Source organism: Mobula hypostoma, chromosome 22 (assembly GCF_963921235.1).
Source record: "Mobula hypostoma chromosome 22, sMobHyp1.1, whole genome shotgun sequence".
NCBI lineage: Eukaryota > Metazoa > Chordata > Chondrichthyes > Myliobatiformes > Myliobatidae > Mobula > Mobula hypostoma.
The window spans coordinates 48,161,053-48,180,766 of NC_086118.1; the positions used below are offsets into that span (position 1 = coordinate 48,161,053).

Genomic DNA, 19,714 nt, shown 5'->3' on the forward strand with positions numbered 1-19,714 from the left:
AAAGGACATGCTGATATTGGAGAGAGTCTGAAGGAGAGTCACAAAAATAATCCCAGGTTCGAAAGCTTTAATGTATGAGGAGTGTTTGATGGCTCCAGGCCTGTAATCACTGGAGTTTAGAAGAATGAGGGGACTCTCATTGACATCTATCAAATATTGAAAGGTTGAAATACAGTGGACATGGAGAGGATGATGTCTCCAATATTGGGTGTATTTATGACCAGAGGGCACATGCTTAGAATAAAATGATGTCGCTTTAAAACAGAAATAAGAAGGAATTTCTTTAGCCAGAGGGTGGTGAATGTGTGTAATTCTTTGCCACAGATGGCTGTTGAGGCCAAGTCAGTGAAAATATTTAAAGTGGAGGTTGACAGATTTTTGATTAGTAAGGGCATCAAAGGTTACAAGGAGAAGGCAGGAAAATAGGGAGGAATAATAAATCAGCCACAATGGAATAACAGAGCAGAATGGAACAATGGGCCAAATGGCCTAATTCTGCTCTTATGTTTTATGGTCTAACTCCCCCTCCACCAGCATGGTGGATGTATCTTCACCAGAAGCAGTTCGAAAAGTTAGCTCTTCACCTCTTCAGTGCTGGTTTTGCCAGCAATAGGCGGATCTCAAAAATGAATAAATAAAAGAAAATATTAGGATCTCTGTACTGAATTAGAATAATCAGAAAGCTAAATGGGGAAAGACCAATCCGGAATGTGTGAAGCATGAATAATAAAGACATTGGACTTTGGAGAAACATTTTCATATTGAGTTTAGTTGCAAAATTATTATCTTGTCATGTGTACCTTGTCATCACCATCAAATGGCAATGCCTCAGCATCTGTCATTAAGAACCCCCATCACGCAGGGCATGCCCTCTTCTCATTGCTACAATCAGGGAGGGGATACAGGAGTCTGAAGACATATTCAACATCTTAAGAATAGGTTCTTCCCTTTCACCATCTGATTTCTGAATGGGCAATGTATCCATAAGCATTAACTAATTATTTTTCAAATTTTGCTCTTGTTTTGCATTAAATTAAATTTTAAAATATATTGTAATTTATTTTTATTTTATTATTATGCATTGCACTGTAGTGCTGCCACAAAACAACAAATTTCACAACATACGCCGGTGATATTAACAAACAAGAGAAAATCTGCAGATACCGGAAATCCAAGCAACACACACACAAAATGCTGGAGGAACTCAGCAGTATATGCCACAATATCCCACTATTTATCACGGAATTCCACAATATATGCCAGAGATATTAAACCTGATTCTGTTAATATAATCAATGTAATTGGCAGTGATCATCCAACACACGTACTCAGTCATCTGAAGAGGATCGTTGACACTCATGTGGACAATTGGACGGAGGTCGTAAATTCCACTGACAAGCAATGCACCTGTAGAGATATCAAACATGTTTCTATATTGTTTCTATCAGAGAGTGACTGGGGTGAAAAAGTACAAGACAGGGTTAGTAAATCTGCAATGACACTAAAGCAGGCAGTGATGCTGACAGTAAAGAAGGCTATCCGGATTTACAAAGAGATCTTGGTCAACCGAGAAATGGCAAATGGATTTTCATCGGCTAGGTGTGAGGTGTTGCATTTTGGGAAGATGAATGAGGATAGGTGTGGTGTATTCAATATTTTGATAATATTTGAGTTCTGTTGTATTGCTAGCTGGTGGTGTAGTGGCATCAGCACCGGATTTCCAGGGGAGTGGTACTGGGTTCGAATCCGGCTCCTTTCCTTGCACACTTTCCATCCTTGATGGGTTGAGCGTCAACTGGTCCTCGTTTAAAAAAAAGCAAACAAGGTTGCCGCCTGATGTGCCAAAAGGCATGGAGAGGAATAACAGCTCTTGTCTTGATTGTTTAAGCGTTCTTGGTCGTTTAAATAATTCATTACAGGTTATATGTTTAAATACGTAAATTGTATGTCTTGCTTAAAGTAAACTCAAAGTCAGACCTGCATTTCAGACTCTCGTGTCTTCGTTTGAATTAGTTTAATGTTTTGAAGTTACAAAACGTAACAGCAGGACTTTCACAGTTAATGGTAGGTGTTGTGTATTTAATATTTCAATAATATTTGAGTAATCTTGTATATATATTGTTTGATTAAGTATTCTTGTTCATATAAATAATCATTACGGGTTATATATAAAAATACATTAATTCCATACGTTGTCACGCTATCACATGATACATGCACATCTTGCTTGAAGTAAAAGACAAAAGTTACACCCGTATTTTCGGACTTCCCTGTCTTCCTTTGAATGAGTTTAAAGTTTTGAAGTTACAAAACATAACAGTCAGGCTCTGGGGACTGTTGTACAACAGAAGGAACAGGGAGTATAAGAACATAGCTCCCCGGAAGTGGTGTTGCAGGTAGACAGGCAGTGGAGAACCCTTTTGGTACACGGGCCTTCATCAGTCGGGGCACTGAGTGTAGAAGTTAGGATGTTACGTTGCAGTTGTTCAACACTTTGGTGAGGTCACACTCGGAATGTTGTACTCAGCTTTGGTCACCTTGTTGTAGAACAGATGCCATAAAGCTAGAAGCAGAACATAGGAGATTTATGAAGATTGTATCAGGACTCAAGGGACAGAGTCACAGAAAGCGGTTGAGTAGGTTGGGACTTTTCTCACTGGAGTGTAGGAGGGTAAGGGGTGATCCAACAGAAGTGCATAAGATGGTGATAGGCATAGAAAAGGTCAATACGCACAGTCTGCTTCCCAGATTTGCATAATCAAGAGCTACAGAGCATAGGTTGAAGGTGAGAGGGAAAGGATTTAATAGGAACCTGATGGGCAGTATTTTAACCCGCAGGGCTGTCAGTATAATGGAATGATCTGCCAGAGGAAGTGGTTGAGGTACTTACTTTAACATTTGAAAGATTGGGCAGGAAGAGTTTAGACTCTAAACTTTAGAGGGATTTGGGTCAAATGCAGGTTAGATGGGACTGTTGGTCGGCATGGATTAGTGGGACAAAAGATTTGTTTCCGTGCTGTATTTCTCTATGACTTACTGCTCAGTAATAATCTACTTGAAGCATCAGCAAACGTCAGGCATCCACAGATCTTGGTCAATTACATAAAATATCAAAGCTTGGGTGTAGTGTGTGTTGTGTATTTAATGTGTCTGTACCAAAAACACACATCCATTGAGTATTGTCCAATTTCCTGAGTACAAAGTTCAAAGTAAATTTATTATCAAAGTACATATATGTTAACATATACAACTCTGGGATTTGTTTTCTTGCAAGAAAATCCACTAAATCCAAGAAACATAATACTATCAATGAAAGACCATACCCAACAGGGTGGACAAAAAATGTGCAGAAGACAGCAAATTGTGCAAATAAAAAGAAAAATAAAAAATAAATAAATAAACAAACAAACAGTAAATATCGAGAATATGAATGAAGAGTCCTTGAAAGTGAGTCTGTAGGTTGTGGGAACATTTGAATGACAGGGCGAGTGAAGTTGAGTGAAGTTATCCCCTGTGGTTCAAGAGCCTGGTGGTTGATGGGTAATAACTGTTTCTGAACCTAGTGGTATGGGTCCTGAGTTTCCAGTGCTTTCTTCCTGATGGCAGCAGCAAGACAGCAAATTGAGTAAAAGAATAAGCATATTTTTCAGCCTGAAGCATAAACCTATCTTTTAGACCCAGTGGAAATCTTCACCATTTATATCTTATTCAGCTTTTGCTCACTTCTGGTGTTGGCTAGGCAGTTTCATCAAAAATTCTTCAAGGGTCATCTTAAAGTACATTGTGTTCCATTTCATTTTTAGGTTTTAGTACTATTCCTTATGTAGCTAAAGGAAAGTTTGAAGCATTTCATTGTTTTTATTTGACCAGAGAAGACTTGTTTCTGACATTGCGTTACCAAAATAGAAACTCCATTCCCAGCGGTGACATCACTCAATTTTATGTGCAAAATATTGATTAGAAAGGCACAAATGATTTGAGGAACAGGAGAAAAGGATTGCCTGAACTTGACAGTGTTTTATGAGAGACAAGATGAAAATCAGTTCCTGTGAACCTTCCTATTATTGAAACTGAATTAACTGAAAGTTAGACAACAACATTTAAATTAAGGTGAAGGAATTCAGTACTTGCCTTTTATATTAGGTGGTACACTGTACTCCGCCCAGTCTGTGCACAGCACCATAGCACCCAGATGTGCACCCGCAGAATGACCACAGATGTAAACACTGAAAGACATTCAAAGGGGAAAACTTGCAAACTTCTGTGAGTTACTGTGAACTTCATCTCTCCACCCCCCTTCCTGTATAGAAAATGTTATCCAGAAAGCAGTGAAATTGCAATTTTCCCTCTAGAAATAAGGTCAGCTTCTCTGCCAATAACCCACTGTGAAACTGCACTGCACCTTGTTCTGCTGTTTGGATGGACATATTTCAGTGAATTTGAAGCTCAGACCTCGCCCCCTTATTCTTTACTCCAAACAGCAAAAGCATATTCTCGGGAATTGACCAAATTATCTTCACCAGAAAGAATTACCCACAATTGCTCCCTCTCCATGTGTTCCACAGCATGTTTTCCAATGGAAAAAACCCCTAATGAATAAATTGACATTTCCTTGAACTTAATTCTTCACGGTTATTAAAGGCTAACTGGAAATGGATAATTTATTCATCAGTTTAACACTGACTAATTTAAGCCTTAATGTCTTACAGAATACACAACCCTCAGCTTAATCAATTACTTCTGATAAATGTAACCATAAGACCATAACAAATAGGTGCAGAATTAGGCCATTTGGCTCATTGAGTCTGCTCTGCCATTTCATCATGGCTGAACCAATTTTTCTCTCAGTCCCAATCTCTTACCTTCTCCCCATATCCCTTGCCAATCAAGAATCTATCCACCTCTGCCTTAAATATACATACAGACTTGACTTCCACGGCTGCCTGAGGCAAAGAATTCCACAGATTCACCACTCTCTCGCTAAAGAAATTCCTCCTCATCTCCATTCTAAATGGACACTCCTCCATTTTGAGGCTATGTCCTTTGGTCTTAGACTCTCCCACCATTGGAAACACCCTTTCCAATCCGCTCTAGAACTCTTTCACCGTTCAATAGGTTTCAGTTAGGTCACCCCTCATTCTTCTAAATTCTTGTGAATACAGGCCCAGAGCCATCAGACACTCTTCATATGGCAAGCCATTTAATCCTGGAATCATTTTCATGAACCTCCTTTGAACCCTCTTCAGTTTCAGCACATCCTTTCTAAAATAAGGGGTCCAAACCTGCTCACAATACTCCAAGTCAGGCCTCACCAGTGATTTATACAATTTCAACATTACATCTTTGTTTTTCTATTCTAGTCCTCTTGAAATGAATGCTGACATTGCATTTGCCTTCCTCACCACAGACTCAACCTGCAAATTAACCTTTAGGGAATCCTGCACAAGGACTCTGAAATCCCTTTGCACCTCAGTTTGTTTTGTATTTTCTCTCCACTTAGAAAATAGTCAACCCTCTCATTTCTCTATCAAAGTGCATGACCATACACTTCCCAACACTATATTCCATTTGCCATTTCTTTGCCCATCCTCCTGATCTGTCTAAGGCCTTCTGTAGCCTCTCTACTTCCTCAAAACTACCTTCCCCTCCACCTATCTTCATATTGTCTGCAAAATTTGCAACAAAGCCATCAATTCCATCATCCAGATCATTGACATATAACATAAAATTGGTCCCAACACAGACCCCTGTGGAACACCACTAGTCACCAGCAACCAGCCATGAAAGGCTCCCTTTATTCCCACTCCTTGACTCCTGCCAATCAGCCACTGTTTTATCCATGCTCGAATCTTTCTTGTAATACCATGAGCCCTTAGCTCTTTAAGCAGCCTCATGTGTGGCATCTTGTCATAGGCCTTCTGAAAATCCAAGTACACAACATCAACCAATTCTCCTTTGTCTATCCTGTTTGTTATTTCTTCAAAGAATTCCAACAGATTTATAAGCAAGATTTTCCCTTGAGGAAACCATGCTGACTATGGCCTTTTTCATTATGAGTCTCCAAGTACCCTGAGACCTCATCCTTAATAATCGACTCCAACATCTTCCCAGCCACTGAGGTCAAACTAACTGGCCTATATTTTCCTTTCTTCTGCCTCTGTCCCATCTTGAAGAGTGGAGTGACATTTGCAATTTTCCAGTCTTCTGAAACCATTCCAGAGTCTAGTGATTCTTGAAAGATCATTACTAATGCCTCCACGATTTCATCAGCCACCTCTTTAAGAACTCTGGGGTATACCCCATCTGGTCTGAGTGACTTTTCTACCTTCAGACCTTTCAGTTTCCCCAGAACCTTCCCTCTGGTTATGGTAACTTCACACACTCTATGACCTCTGACACCTGGAACTTTTCCAAGCAGAGTCTGGCCCTTTGTATTTTTCCTATCAATATTCTATTGCGTCACATTGTACTGCACTGAAGTTAATTTACTGCTTACACACTAATCCTACCTGTTTATGTCTGACAATCCAAATAAGCTCTTGCGAAACACCACTAACCACCATTGCCAGCTACCTTTAATCCCCCACCCTGTTGATTTTTCCCAGTCTTATAGCTATGAAGTTTTAGTTCTGTCTCACCTCATACCAGGATATTGCTGCGTGATGTAGGCCACACTACGACAGACCTGAGACACAATTAAGTCCATGTTACCTGAAGATGGAGGAAAGAAATGTCTTTTTATTAAATTGAAACTGTAGGCTTCAAAACAGTGGGAAAATACCTACATTTTTAAAACAAAGATAAACAGTCAAAGAGTTGCTTAATGTGAAAAAATGAAAGGCATCAGACAGACTCTGGATGAAAATTAATTTACAGAACCATGGAGAAAGAGCAGGATGATGTGACTGAAGTAATTTCTGTTCAGGGAGCTGGTCTTTGCAAGAACAATGCAATGATTCTATGAAGGTAAAATATATATCCCCAAGGTGCTTTTGTCCAGCACAAACAAATCTCTTGTCACAGCCCCACACTAGAGTTTGGAGCTTTTGTTTTTAAAGATCAAAGGCCCCTTTATTGGACTTGTTTAAAGTGGAAATACAGATTTTGCACACAGAATCTTTTGAACATGGCTGTAATAGGCATTGTAAAATGGTTATGCAATCATTACAATAAAATTCATTAGAAATAACGTGCAGTAAAGGCAATAAAGGGAAAAAACCGATAGATGAGAATTGAAGTTTAATTTTAACTTTTATTGCTTGAGTTAATCCTTTACAACAATGTAGCTACTGGCAACTGTTTGGCATCTATGCCCCCGTGCTATGTGGGGTTTTAAAATCAGCAGCAAAGTGCTGCAAGATAAAAGTTTAAAATATAGAACATAAAAATATAAAAATCCCATGAAAAATGTGGAATTTCCTTCACAGGTCCCACACAGGAGATTAGTGTGCAAACTTAAAGCACCTGGTATTGGGGGTAAGGTATTGGTGTGGGTGGAGAATTGGTTAGCAGACAGGAAGCAAAGAGTGGGAATAAACGGGACCTTTTCAGAATGGCGGGCGGTGACTAGTGGGGTACCGCAAGGCTCAGTGCTGGGACCCCAGTTGTTTACAATATATATTAATGACTTGGATGAGGGAATTAAATGCAGCATCTCCAAGTTTGCGGATGACACGAAGCTGGGTGGCAGTGTTAGCAGTGAGGAAGATGCTAAGAGGATGCAGGGTGACTTGTATAGGTTGGGTGAGTGGGCAAACTCATGGCAGATGCAATTTAATGTGGATAAATGTAAAGTTATCCACTTTGGTGACAAAAATAGGAAAACAGATTATTATCTGAATGGTGGCCGATTAGGAAAAGGGGAGGTGCAACGAGACCTGGGTGTCATTATACACCGGTCATTGAAAGTGGGCATGCAGGTACAGCAGGCGGTGAAAAAGGCGAATGGTATGCTGGCATTTATAGCAAGAGGATTCGAGTACAGGAGCAGGGAGGTACTACTGCAGTTGTACAAGGCCTTGGTGAGACCACACCTGGAGTATTGTGTGCACTTTTGGTCCCCTAATCTGAGGAAAGACATCTTTGCCATAGAGGGAGTACAAAGAAGGTTCACCAGATTGATTCCTGGGATGGCAGGACTTTCATATGAAGAAAGACTGGATGAACTGGGCTTGTACTCGTTGGAATTTAGAAGATTGAGGGGGGATCTGATTGAAACGTATAAGATCCTAAAGGGATTGGACAGGCTAGATTCAGGAAGATTGTTCCCGATGTTGGGGAAGTCCGGAACGAGGGGTCACAGTTTGAGGATAGAGGGGAAGCCTTTTAGGACCGAGATTAGGAAAAACTTCTTCACACAGAGAGTGATGAATCTGTGGAATTCTCTGCCACAGGAAACTGTTGAGGCCAGTTCATTGGCTATGTTTAAGAGGGAGTTAGATATGGCCCTTGTGGCTACAGGGGTCAGGGGGTATGGAGGGAAGGCTGGGGTGGGGTCCTGAGTTGGATGATCAGCCATGATCATAATAAATGGCGGTGCAGGCTCGAAGGGCCGAATGGCCTACTCCTGCACCTATTTTCTATGTTTCTATGTTTCTATGTTTCATTAAGAGTCTGGATTACACTTACCTTTTGGTGCAAGTGCGTAGTCAATAGCAACAACAATTATTCCAGCTTTAACCAGTGGAGGCACCATGAAACCAGACAAGTCTTTGCTATGAAAAAGTGATGTAAATTTAATTAAATTTTTTATTTATTTTTGGTATTAGCAAATGTGATCGTTATGATAGTTCAAAGTATACCATTTACAGTTATTTGTGTTTATGCCGTCCAGACTGTGAAGGCCCAGCAGATGTAAACCATTTTAGATTTGAAGTTTGTTGCTTCACTATTGTCACCTTGCAGCAAGGTATAGTGAGAAACATGGTTTTGCATGCCATCCATACAGATTGGTTCATCACATCAGTGCCTCAAGAGGAAAGCAATAACAGACTGAAGAATAAAGTGTTGCAGGTTGAAGAGAAACCGCAGTGCAGGCAGACAATAAGGGCAAGGCCATACCAAGGCAGATTATGAGTCAAGAGTTCTTTCTATTGTACTGGGAACCATTCAATAATCTTATAATAATGGGATAGAAGCTGTTAGAAAGTTGGGGATAGAAGGTTTGTAAATATCATCATATTAATACATATTAAACTAATACCTGATCTTTCAGAATAGAAGACCATGGGACATAGGAGCAGAATTAGGCCATTCAGCCCATCAAGACTGCTCCACCATTCTATCATGGCTGATTTTTTACTCTTCTGAGCCCCATTCTCCTGCCTTCTCCCCATAACCTTTGATGCCCTGACTATCAACCTCTGCTTTAAATATACTCAATGACTTGGCCTCCACAGCCATCTGTAGCAATGAATTCCACAAACTCACTACCCCTGGCTAAAGCAGTTCCTCCTCATCTCTGTTCTAAATGGACATCCCTGTACTCTGAAGCTATGCCCTCTGATCCTAGACTTAGCCACCATATGAAGATGTCTCCACATTCAGTGGTTTCAAAGAGATCTCCCTCCCCCCTTCTGAAATCCAGTGAGTACAGGCCCAGAGGAATCAAACACTCCTCATACATTAACCCTTTTATTCCTGGAATAATTCTTGTAAACTTCCTCCGGACCATCTCCAATGTCAGCACATTTTTTCTTCGATAAGGGGCCCAAAACCACTTACAATACTCCTAGTGCAGTCTGACCAATGCTTTACAAAGCTTCAGCATTACACCCTTGCTCTTACATTCCAATCCTCTCGAAATGAATGCGAACATTGCATTTGCCTTCCTTACCACTGACTTAACCTGTAAGTAACCTTCAGGGAATCCTGCACAAGGACTCCTAAGTTCCTTTGTGCTTCTGATTTTTGAAAATTCTCCCTGCTTAGAAAATAGTCTGTGTCTTTATTTCTTCTACCAAAGTACATGACTATAGATTTCCCTATGCTTATTCCATCTCCCACACCTTTGCCCATTCTCCCAATCTGTCTAAGTCCTTCTGCAGATTCTCCACTTCCTCAGCACTACCTGCCCCTCCACCATTCTTTGTATCGTCCGCAAACTTGGCTACAAAGTTATCAATTCTGTCATTCAAATCAATGACATACAATGTGAAAAGTAGCAATCCTAACCCTGGCCCATGCAGAACACCAGCAGCCAACCAGGAAAGGTCCCCCTTATTACTACTCTTTGCCTTCTGCCAGTCAGGCAATCTTCTACCCATACTAGTATATTTCCTGTTATACCACGAGCTCTTATCTTATTAAGCAGCCTCAAGTGTGGCACCTTGTCAAAGGTCTTCTGAACATCCAGGTAAACAACATTCTGTTGATTCTCCTTTGTCTATCCTGCCTGTTATTTCCTCAAAGAATTTTAACAGATTTGGCAGGCAGATTTCCTCAAGCTGACTTTGCCCTATTTTATCGTGTGCTTCCAACTGCCCCAAAACCTCATCCTTAATAATGGACTCCAACATCTTCCCAACTACTGAAGTCAAGCTAACTAGCTTATAATTTACTTTCTTCTGTCTCCCTCCATTCTTAAAGAGTGAAGTGATATTTGCAATTTTCCAGTCCTCTGGAACCAATCTGGAATCTAGTGATTCTTGAAAGATCATTAGTAATGCCTCCGCAATCTCTTCAGCCACCTGTTTCAGAGTCCTAGACCATCTGCTCCTTATCTATCTTCAGATCGTTCAGCTTCCCGAGCACCTTCTCCTTAGTTGGAGGAACTCAGCAGGTCGGGCAGCATCAGTGGAAAAGATCGGTCGACGTTTCGGGCCGGGACCCTTCGTCAGGACTGACGATCAACCGATCTTTTCCACTGATGCTGCCCGACCTGCTGAGTTCCTCCAGCATGTTGTGAGTGTTGCTTTGACCCCAGCATCTGCAGATTATTTTGTGTTTACCTTCTCCTTAGTAATAGCAAGCACACTCACTTCTGCTCCCTGACACTCTCAAATTTCTGTCTTACTGCTAGTGTCTTCCACAGTGAAGATTGACGCAAAATACTTAATAAGTTCATCTGCCATTTCTTTGTCCCCCCTTACTACCTCTCCAGCATCACTTTCCAGTGGTCCAATATCCCCTCTCGCCTCTCTTTAACTCTTTATATATCTGAAAAAACTGCCCACCCAGTACATCATGTAGTGGATGGGAGACATTGACCAAGATGGCATACAACTTGAACAGCATCCTCTTTTCAGACACCACCGTGAGAGAGTCCAGTTCCATCCCCACAACATCACTGGCCTTACGAATGAGTTTGTTGATTCTGTTGGTGTCTGCTACCCTCAGCCTGCTACCCCAGCACACAACAGCAAACATGATAGCACTGGCCACCACAGACTCATAGAACATCCTCAGCATCGTCCAGCAGATGTTAAAGAATCTTCACTATATTAGTGTTGACTACACTACATTACAAGCTGTTCCATAAATGTGCCATTCCCAGAGTTAAGTCATCTCTTATGGTAAATTAATCCATTACCATTTTAGATTTTACCCATGCCAGTTTGATCGGGGCGACACAGTAGCCTAGTCGTTAGATAACGCTTTACAGTACCACAGTACCAGCCACCCAAGGTTCAATTCCTACTGCTGCCTGTAAGAACACTCTCCCCGTGGCCACATGGGTTTATTCTGGGTGCTCTGGTTTCCTCCCACAGTCCAATGACATGCCAGTTGGTAGCTGGTCATGATAAGTTGTCCTATGACTAGGCAAGGATTAAACCGGGGGATTCCTAGGCAGCACAGCTAGAAGGGGGAATGGCCTATTCCGCACTGTTGCTAACTAATAGGTAGATATATTGAAATTATTCTTACTTCACTTTAGTCCAGTGTAACACAACTTCTTCTCTATTTAAGATTTTGACTTTGATTAATACTTAAAATTGATTCTCTTCTGATACTTAAAATAGCTCACTCTAGCGTTTTGACTGTTCTTTTCAGTCCTGATGAAGGGTCTCAGCCTGAAACGTCGACTGTTTAGCCATTTCCATCGATGCTGCCTGATCTCCTCCAGCATTTAGTATGTGTTGCTCCGATTTCCGGCATCTGCAGAACCTCTTGTGTTTATTTTTAATTGGGACTAACATTTTAAATTTTCGTGCCTGTTTGAAATCCTGATGGTTTGTCATCTGGTTCACCCACTAGTCCAGTGTGTGCAAAGTTTCACCAACTTCCTCCATTAATTAAAAGACTCCCTCCAAAATAGTTGTATCTACAGTGACAAATCCATTTTAACACACAAAAAATGCCAGAGGAACACAGCAGGTCAGGCAGCATCTATGGAAATTAATAAGCTGAATCTCTTCATCAGGATGAAATATCGACTCTTCATTCCTCTCCATAGATGCTGCCTGACCTGCTGAGTTCCTGCAGCATTTTATGTGTGTGTTGCTCTGGATTTCAGGCATCAGCAGAATCTGTTGTGTTTATAAAAAAAAATTGGTTGTTTTCAAAGTGCTGCTTTTTATTTCCACTATCCTATCACTTGCAGAAGATTGCTGACAGAGCAACTGCAAATTTTCCTCAGACTTTCCTCAATCTCCTGATCCATTTCACTTTACAAATGTAGAAGTGTGATCCTAAAAGAACTGTTAGTTGCAGAAGTGTGATTGCTTAATTTATAAACACAAGAGATTCTGCAAATGCTGGAAATCCTGCAACACACACAAACAACAGATGGTGCAATCCGGGTCATTTTATGATCGAGGAGCATGCTTGTAGACCGGATATTGAACTTTTTGCTGTTTGGACTTCGGCCATATTCCACCGAGATACAACACTGGGCCATCGTTCCTGCCTGTGGCCATCGAACTTGCAGCTCCTCCCGTGGAGGGTCAGACACCCTGAGCCAATAGGCTGGTCCTGGACTTATTTTCCATCTGGCACAGTTTGCATTTTGTTGTTTGATTGTTTGTCATTTTTGTATCGCTATATTTATGCTCTATTCTTGGTTGGTGCGGCTGTAACGAAACCCAATTTCCCTCGGGATCAATAAAGTATATCTATCTATCTATCTAAATACTGGAGGAGCTCAGCAGGTCAGGCAGCATCAATGGAGAGGAATAAACAGTTGACATTTCAGGCCGAAACCCTTTATCAAGACTGATATTCTAGATCAGGGGTTCTTAACTGAGGGTCCATATATAGATTCCAGAGGGTCCGTGAACTTGGATGGAAAAAAAATTTACATCATTATTTTCACTAACCTGTAACTGAAATATAGCATTTTCTACAATTATGAATGTAGGCAACAAACCACAGTAGTATTAGCCGTATCTGTGACTTCGTCACTAATAGAAATCACAGATATTTTCATATCACATTACAATTGTTACAAATATTTCAAAATATCGTTTACAGCACACTCATCATTACTTTGAAATTAGGATAGCTATTAGACCTGCCACTATATGTAGATGTCGAATGTATAGCCTTGTTTTTAATGCATTAATACAGAAGCATATATATTACTATATCACAATTTTTTCAAAATAGTTTGATAACTATATTTCAATATAATTGGCTTCTTTTGTATTTTAATTTCATAGATTTAAATATATTATTTTGAGAAGGACTCCATCGGATTCACTGGACTGCCAAAAGGGTCCATGGTTAAGAACCCCGATCTAGATATTCTAGACATTAGTATCTTGTTTCTATTACTCCCTTTGAAACACACACACAAAATGCTGGAGGAACTGAGCAGGTCAGACAGCATTTATGGAGTTGATAATTTGGACCAAGACCTTCATTAGGACTGGAAAGGAAGGGAGAAGAAGCTAGAGTAAGAAGTTGGGGGGGCAGGAGATAGAGCACAAGGTGATAAGTGATAGGTGAGAAATAGGTGAGGGGTAGATGAGTGGGTGGGGGAGGGAGGATGATTATGTGAGAAGCTGGGAGGTGATTGCTGGAAGATATAACAGGCTGAAGAAGGAGGAATCTGATGGGACGGTGGACCATGGATGGAAGGAAAGGAGAAGAGGCACCTGAGGGAGGTGACGGGCAGGTGAAGAGAAGAAGAGAACCAGAATGGGGAATGGAAAAATGAGAAGGGGGGTGGGAGAAATTACCAGAAGTTGGAGAAATATTGACGTTCATGCCATCAGGTTGGAGGCTAGCCAGATGGAATGTTAGGTAATGCACGCAAAATGCTGGAGGAACTCAGCAGGCCAGGCAGCATCCATGGAAAAGATTATAGTTGATGTTTCGGATTGAGACCCTTCATCAGGAACGCTGCCTGGCCTGCTGAGTTCCTCTAGCATTTTGTGTGTGTTGCTCGGATTTCCAGCATCTACAGATTTTCTCTTGTTTCTGATTGGAACATGAGGTGTTGCTCGTCCAACTTGAGTATGGCCCCTTTGTGGCAGTAGAGGAGGCCGTGGACCAACATGACAGAATGGGAATAGAAAGTCAAATTGAATTGGGTGGTCACCGGGAAATTCCACCTTTAATAACGGATGGACAAAGTTGCCCCCAATATACGAGGGGTGATTGATAAGTTCGTGGCCTAGGGTAGAGGGACTCAATTTTAGAAAACCTAGCACATTTATTTTTCAACATGGTCCCCTCCTACATTACACACTTAGTCCAGCGGTCGTGGAGCGTACGTATTTTGGACCTCCAGAAAGTGACAACAGCAGGGGTGATTGATAGGTTCGTGGCCTAAGGTAGAAGGAGATGAGTTATGCAGCTCTCGTTACATGCACGTGCAGTTCAACTCTTTGAGTGATTATGCAGAAAGTTTGAAGTTAATAACTCATCTCCCAGATCTGACCCAGAATATGACCCAGATCTGGGCCGTACCCTCCAAATATCCGGACCAGCCTCTCGGTTTTTTTGCACTACCTTACCTCCCATTTTTCTATTTTCTATTTATGATTTATAATTTAAATTTTTAATATTTACTAATTTTAACTATCTTTAATATTTAATACTTGTAATCCAGGGAGTGTGAAGCGCAGAATCAAATATCGCTGTGATGATTGTACATTCTAGTACCAATTGTTTGGCAACAATAAAGTATAAGTATAAAGAATATTCCCGTTCTGATGAAAACTCACTTCAACTCAGTTTATTTCTCCTGTTGACCTGCTAATACTTTTCACCAATTTCTGTTTAATTTAAAATTTCAAGCATCTGCTGTAGTTTGCCTTTGGACACCAGTATCATTGTAACTATTCTCAGTGTCTGATCACCATGGCACCAGTTAGTGACAGCTAAACACAATAAAAGGATTATTTTTAAGCCATCCTTTATTTATTTCACTCTAACTATGGTACAAAAGGGCTGAAGAATCCATTGAGTTTCTTATTGCCCCCCTCCCTCACTCATCTCTCACACAAAAAGGCATAGCAAAGGAAGAGGACCTCCAAGAGGATACAACCTTGTTGTGGTTTGGAGGTTGGCGTGCCTCAATGAACTGGAGAGCTATGCCGGCTGGAGTCAGGGCTTTATGCTTTTGCTCTTGGTAGGGTCACCCATGCCAAACAGGTCAAAGGGCAGAAGCCAGACTAAGAGTGGTCCACCGGTCCTCCAGGTTCGGGGGTTCAACTCAGAGCTAACCACTCTGACTGGTAAAATAAAACTGTTACGGAAACAGCAATGGAGAATCCTTCTGCTTTTGAGTGACCAAGGACAGGGACAGATGGAGGACCTTCATTTCAGCCTCAAACAGGCAGGAAGAGAGCAAAGAAAGTAGACATACAGTAACACAAGAGATTCTGCAGATGCTGGAAATCCAGAGTAGCACATACAAAATGCTAGAGGAACTTGGCAGTCAGGCTGCATCTGTGGAAATGGATAAAGTGTGGACCATTGCCCTCCGGTGTGTGATGGGTCTGACCAATATAGAGGAGGCTGCACTGGGAGCACTAGAATCAGCAACAGCATTATTTCAGCATGTTTGGGTGGGGGATTGTTCAAGCTGTAGGGAAAGGGGAAAAGATAAACAGAATATGCATCATCAGTAGTTTTTTTTTCATCGGGACTGGAAAGGAAGGGGGAAGAAGCCAGAATAAGAAGGTGGGGGGAGGGGAAGGAGTCCAAGTTAGAAGGTGATGGGTGAAGCCAGATGGGTGGGGGAGGGGGGTGAAGTAAGAAGCTGGGAGGTGATAGGTGGAAAAGGTAAAGGGCAGAAGAAGAAGGAATCTGATAGGAGAGGACAGTGGACCTTGGGAGAAAGGGAAGGGGGAGGGAAAAGGCAGGTGAGGAGAAGACAAAAGTTCAGAGTGGAGCCAGAATTGAGAATGGAAGAGGGAGGGTTGAATTACCAGAAGTTAGAGAAATCATTGTTCATGTCATCAGGTTGGAGGCTACCCAGACATGATATGAGGTGTTGCTCCTCCAGCCTGAGAGGGACATACAGAACATTGGCACTGACTGAGCAGATGGATGAGACTGTGTATACACAAACGCAGCACCGTTTTTCAGAACTCACCTCAGCGACTGCCAATACCCCCCGTGAAAGTAGATGAGCAGAGCGGAAGCTGCAATATGAAAAGGAAATTAGAGTTAGAGGCCCATTTTTCCAGTCCTTTTAACTCCATGCACCAAGACAAACTTTACAGATGATTCAATAATATTAACTTGCAATGTCAGGACATTAGTATTTGCACGTTCATAGCAGCAGGTGCACTTTTATTTTGCTGACGCATTAACTTTTGAATTTTGACTCCTGATATTTTATTGAAATTAAACACTCAGTGGCCACTTTATTAGGTACAGATGTACACTTGGTCAATAATACAAATGTCTAATCAGCCAATCATGTGGCAGCAATTCAAAGCATTAAAGCACGTAGACATGGTCAGAAGGTTCAGTTGTTATTCAGACCAAGCATCAGAATGGGGGAAGAAAAGTGATCTAAGTGACTTTGGCCGTGGAATGATTGTTGGTGCCATACGGGGTGGTTTGAGTATCTCAGAAACTGCTGATCTCCTGGGATTTTTGCACACAACAGTCTCCAGAGTTTACAGAAAACAAAAAACATCCAGTGAGCGGCAGCTCTATTGCTGAAAACACCTTGTTAATGAGAGAGCTCGGAGGAGAATGGCCAGACTGGTTCAAGCTGACAAGAAGGTAACATTAACTCAAATGACCACACGTTACAGTAGACTTGTGCAGAAGAGCATCTCTGAATGTACATGCGCCAAACCTTGAAATAGATAGGCTACAACAGCAGAAGACCACGGAGACACACTCAGAGGCCACTTTATTAGTTACAGGAGGTACGTAATAAAGTGGCCACTATATGTACAAGACAATACAAGAAGCATCATGTTCACTGGGTGACTATAGAGAGGGACATTAAAGCCTAGCACTGAGAAAACAAAAACAACCTAGATTTGCTTCTCATTTTGTGGATTTTACTGGTTCTTGTTCACTTCAATTGTTCACGTGCTTTTTTTTTCTTTCTCTTGCACATCAAGGGTTGGTCTTTTATTTTTATTTTTATTCTTTTTTCTTTAATTGGGTTCCTTCAGGCTTCTTGCTCAGTGGCTACCTGTGAGCGAGCAAATCTCAAGGTTGTATAATTTATGCGTGCTTTGATAATAAATGAATCTTGTATCTTTCTCTTTGGTTCTTTACCAATGCTTTGTTTTTGTTGTTTTTGTTGCTGTTGTTTTGCTAAGCATTGCAGGAATGCTGTGTTGGTGCTGGGATGTGTGGTGACACTTGTGGGCTGCCCCCGGCTCATCTTTAGGTGGTGTTGATGCATTTCACTGTTTTGATGTGTGTGTGAAAATAAATGAGTCTGAATCTGAACTGGATTTGCTCATGGGCTCAAAATCAACTAATCAGAATTTCCAACCCGATCTTCTGACGGTCTGCAGCGATACCTCCGACTTGCAAACTGTTCATATAACAAACAGGTCACAGGAAGATAACCCTGCTGTAACCAGGACCTGTGCACTGCCTTTGTTTGTGTACTAAAGTGATTGCAGCAAGTTACATGCCCAGCTTTATCTCCGGTTCTCTGGATTACGCCATGTTGTCAGAAACACTGTGTTCCTTTCTTCATAAGGATCTATAAAAGTCAAAGTCTTTCACATAATTGTAATGCAAACTTAACAGTTCCTGGAAATGCACAAGCTGTTTAGGAAAAAAACAACTTTAGACCTCTGTTCTATATCAAAATAATGTGGATTTAGATTCTAAAATGCCCCATGAAATACAGTAATTTGGAAATTGTAATACAGCACCATAGAGTATTAGAATGGACAAAGAGTCACTGTTTTCAGAAGAGACAAGCTGAGAAAAAGTGATTTCCCAAAACACAGTTCATGACACAAAGGATCATGCCCACAATGTTATAATAATACTTCACAAACTGCATCACCATGTGATACAGAAACTGAACTGCAGTGGACAGGAGAGCTCTACAATGGGTGGACAAAACTGCCAATGTAGCCCCAGCCTATCTGCCATCAAGGGCATATATACACATAAAGGTGTCGGAAAAAAGGCCAGCAATATCATGAAGGATCCCACTCACTCTGCTTACGGACTGTTTGTCCGACTCCCATCAGGGAAGAGGCTACACAGCATTCACGCCAGGACCACCAGACTCAAAAATAGTTACTTCTCCCAAGCCGTCAGGCTGATCAACTCCTGAAAACGTTAACTGACCCCCTCCACACCCCACACCACCACTACTTTACCATTATCTGTCAGAGTCACCTGATGAACAGGCAGTCCTGTACCTGCCGTCTTGTTGTGTACCGTGTGTACAATCAGTCTATGTAAAAAAGTTTATCTTGTGTATTTATATTTATTGTATTTATTGTTGCTTTGGATTTCTGGCATCTGCAGATTTTCTTGTATTTTTTTTACATTTATTATATGTTTTATTGTGTTCTTTATGCTGCTTTAGATCTGCAGTAACAATCATTTCGATCTCTTTTGCACTTGTGGTACTGAGGATTGACAATAAATAACCTTGAATCTTGAATCAGGTTACAGCAGCAAGTATCCTGAAAAACTCAGCATTATGCTAAAGCTGTATTACTGGATTATGTTGTTCTACAAACCTGTTGCTGGGTTTGGAGGTAGATAAATATCCAATTTTTCACAATCGTCTTGTCCATAGGCTTCATCTAACTTAGTTTGAGCTACTTTGCGACCTTTAGTGGTGCCTAAACATTAAGAAAAAAAATCTATTGTTACACTAATTCTCTTAAAAACAACTTTTAAGAATGGTGCTGCTTTTAATGGGTGCTAAGATACAATTTTCTATGTTCTATATTTTTTATGTATTGAGATACAGCTCAGAACAGGCCCTTACAGTTGCCTAGCAACCCCTGATTTAACCCTAGTCTGATCATGGAACAATGTACAAAGACCAATTAACCTACCAGTTGGTATGTCTTTGGACTGTGGGGGGAAACTGGAGCACCCAGGAAACCCACGCGGTTACAGGGATGTAGGGTTCTCAGTAATATTAGCTGGACTGTTACCTGTTAATTGCCTATTACAAAATGGCTTCTCTGAAGTGTTATACTAAAATGGCTTCTCGTACTGTTAACTACTGAGCAAGGGGATTGGGTTATACTTAGTGATAATGGAAATTGTATTCATTTGCTAGCCAATGGAAGTCATGGTATGTTATCTTGTATGTGTGTGCTGAGTTGAGGAGTGCGGGCTTTTTCGGGAGGCGAGCAGGGAG

At 41.1% G+C, this 19,714-nt stretch overlaps 1 protein-coding gene across 4 annotated transcripts in view; it reads right to left on the reverse strand.

Annotated features, from left to right (window-relative positions):
- The window catches only part of afmid (arylformamidase), a 46,375-nt gene that overhangs the window by 12,803 nt on the left and 13,858 nt on the right, over window positions 1-19,714 (reverse strand). For 3 of the 4 annotated variants that reach the window (XM_063074568.1, XM_063074570.1, XM_063074569.1), the window contains exons 4-9: window positions 19,080-19,184; window positions 16,487-16,535; window positions 8,629-8,714; window positions 6,639-6,711; window positions 4,132-4,226; window positions 1,329-1,407 (exon numbers count right to left, since the gene is read on the reverse strand). In XM_063074568.1, the coding sequence (XP_062930638.1) occupies window positions 1,329-1,407; window positions 4,132-4,226; window positions 6,639-6,711; window positions 8,629-8,714; window positions 16,487-16,535; window positions 19,080-19,184 (487 nt within the window). The remainder of the gene's footprint in view (window positions 1-1,328; window positions 1,408-4,131; window positions 4,227-6,638; window positions 6,712-8,628; window positions 8,715-16,486; window positions 16,536-19,079; window positions 19,185-19,714) is intronic. The other variant, XM_063074571.1, reaches the window with a different exon arrangement.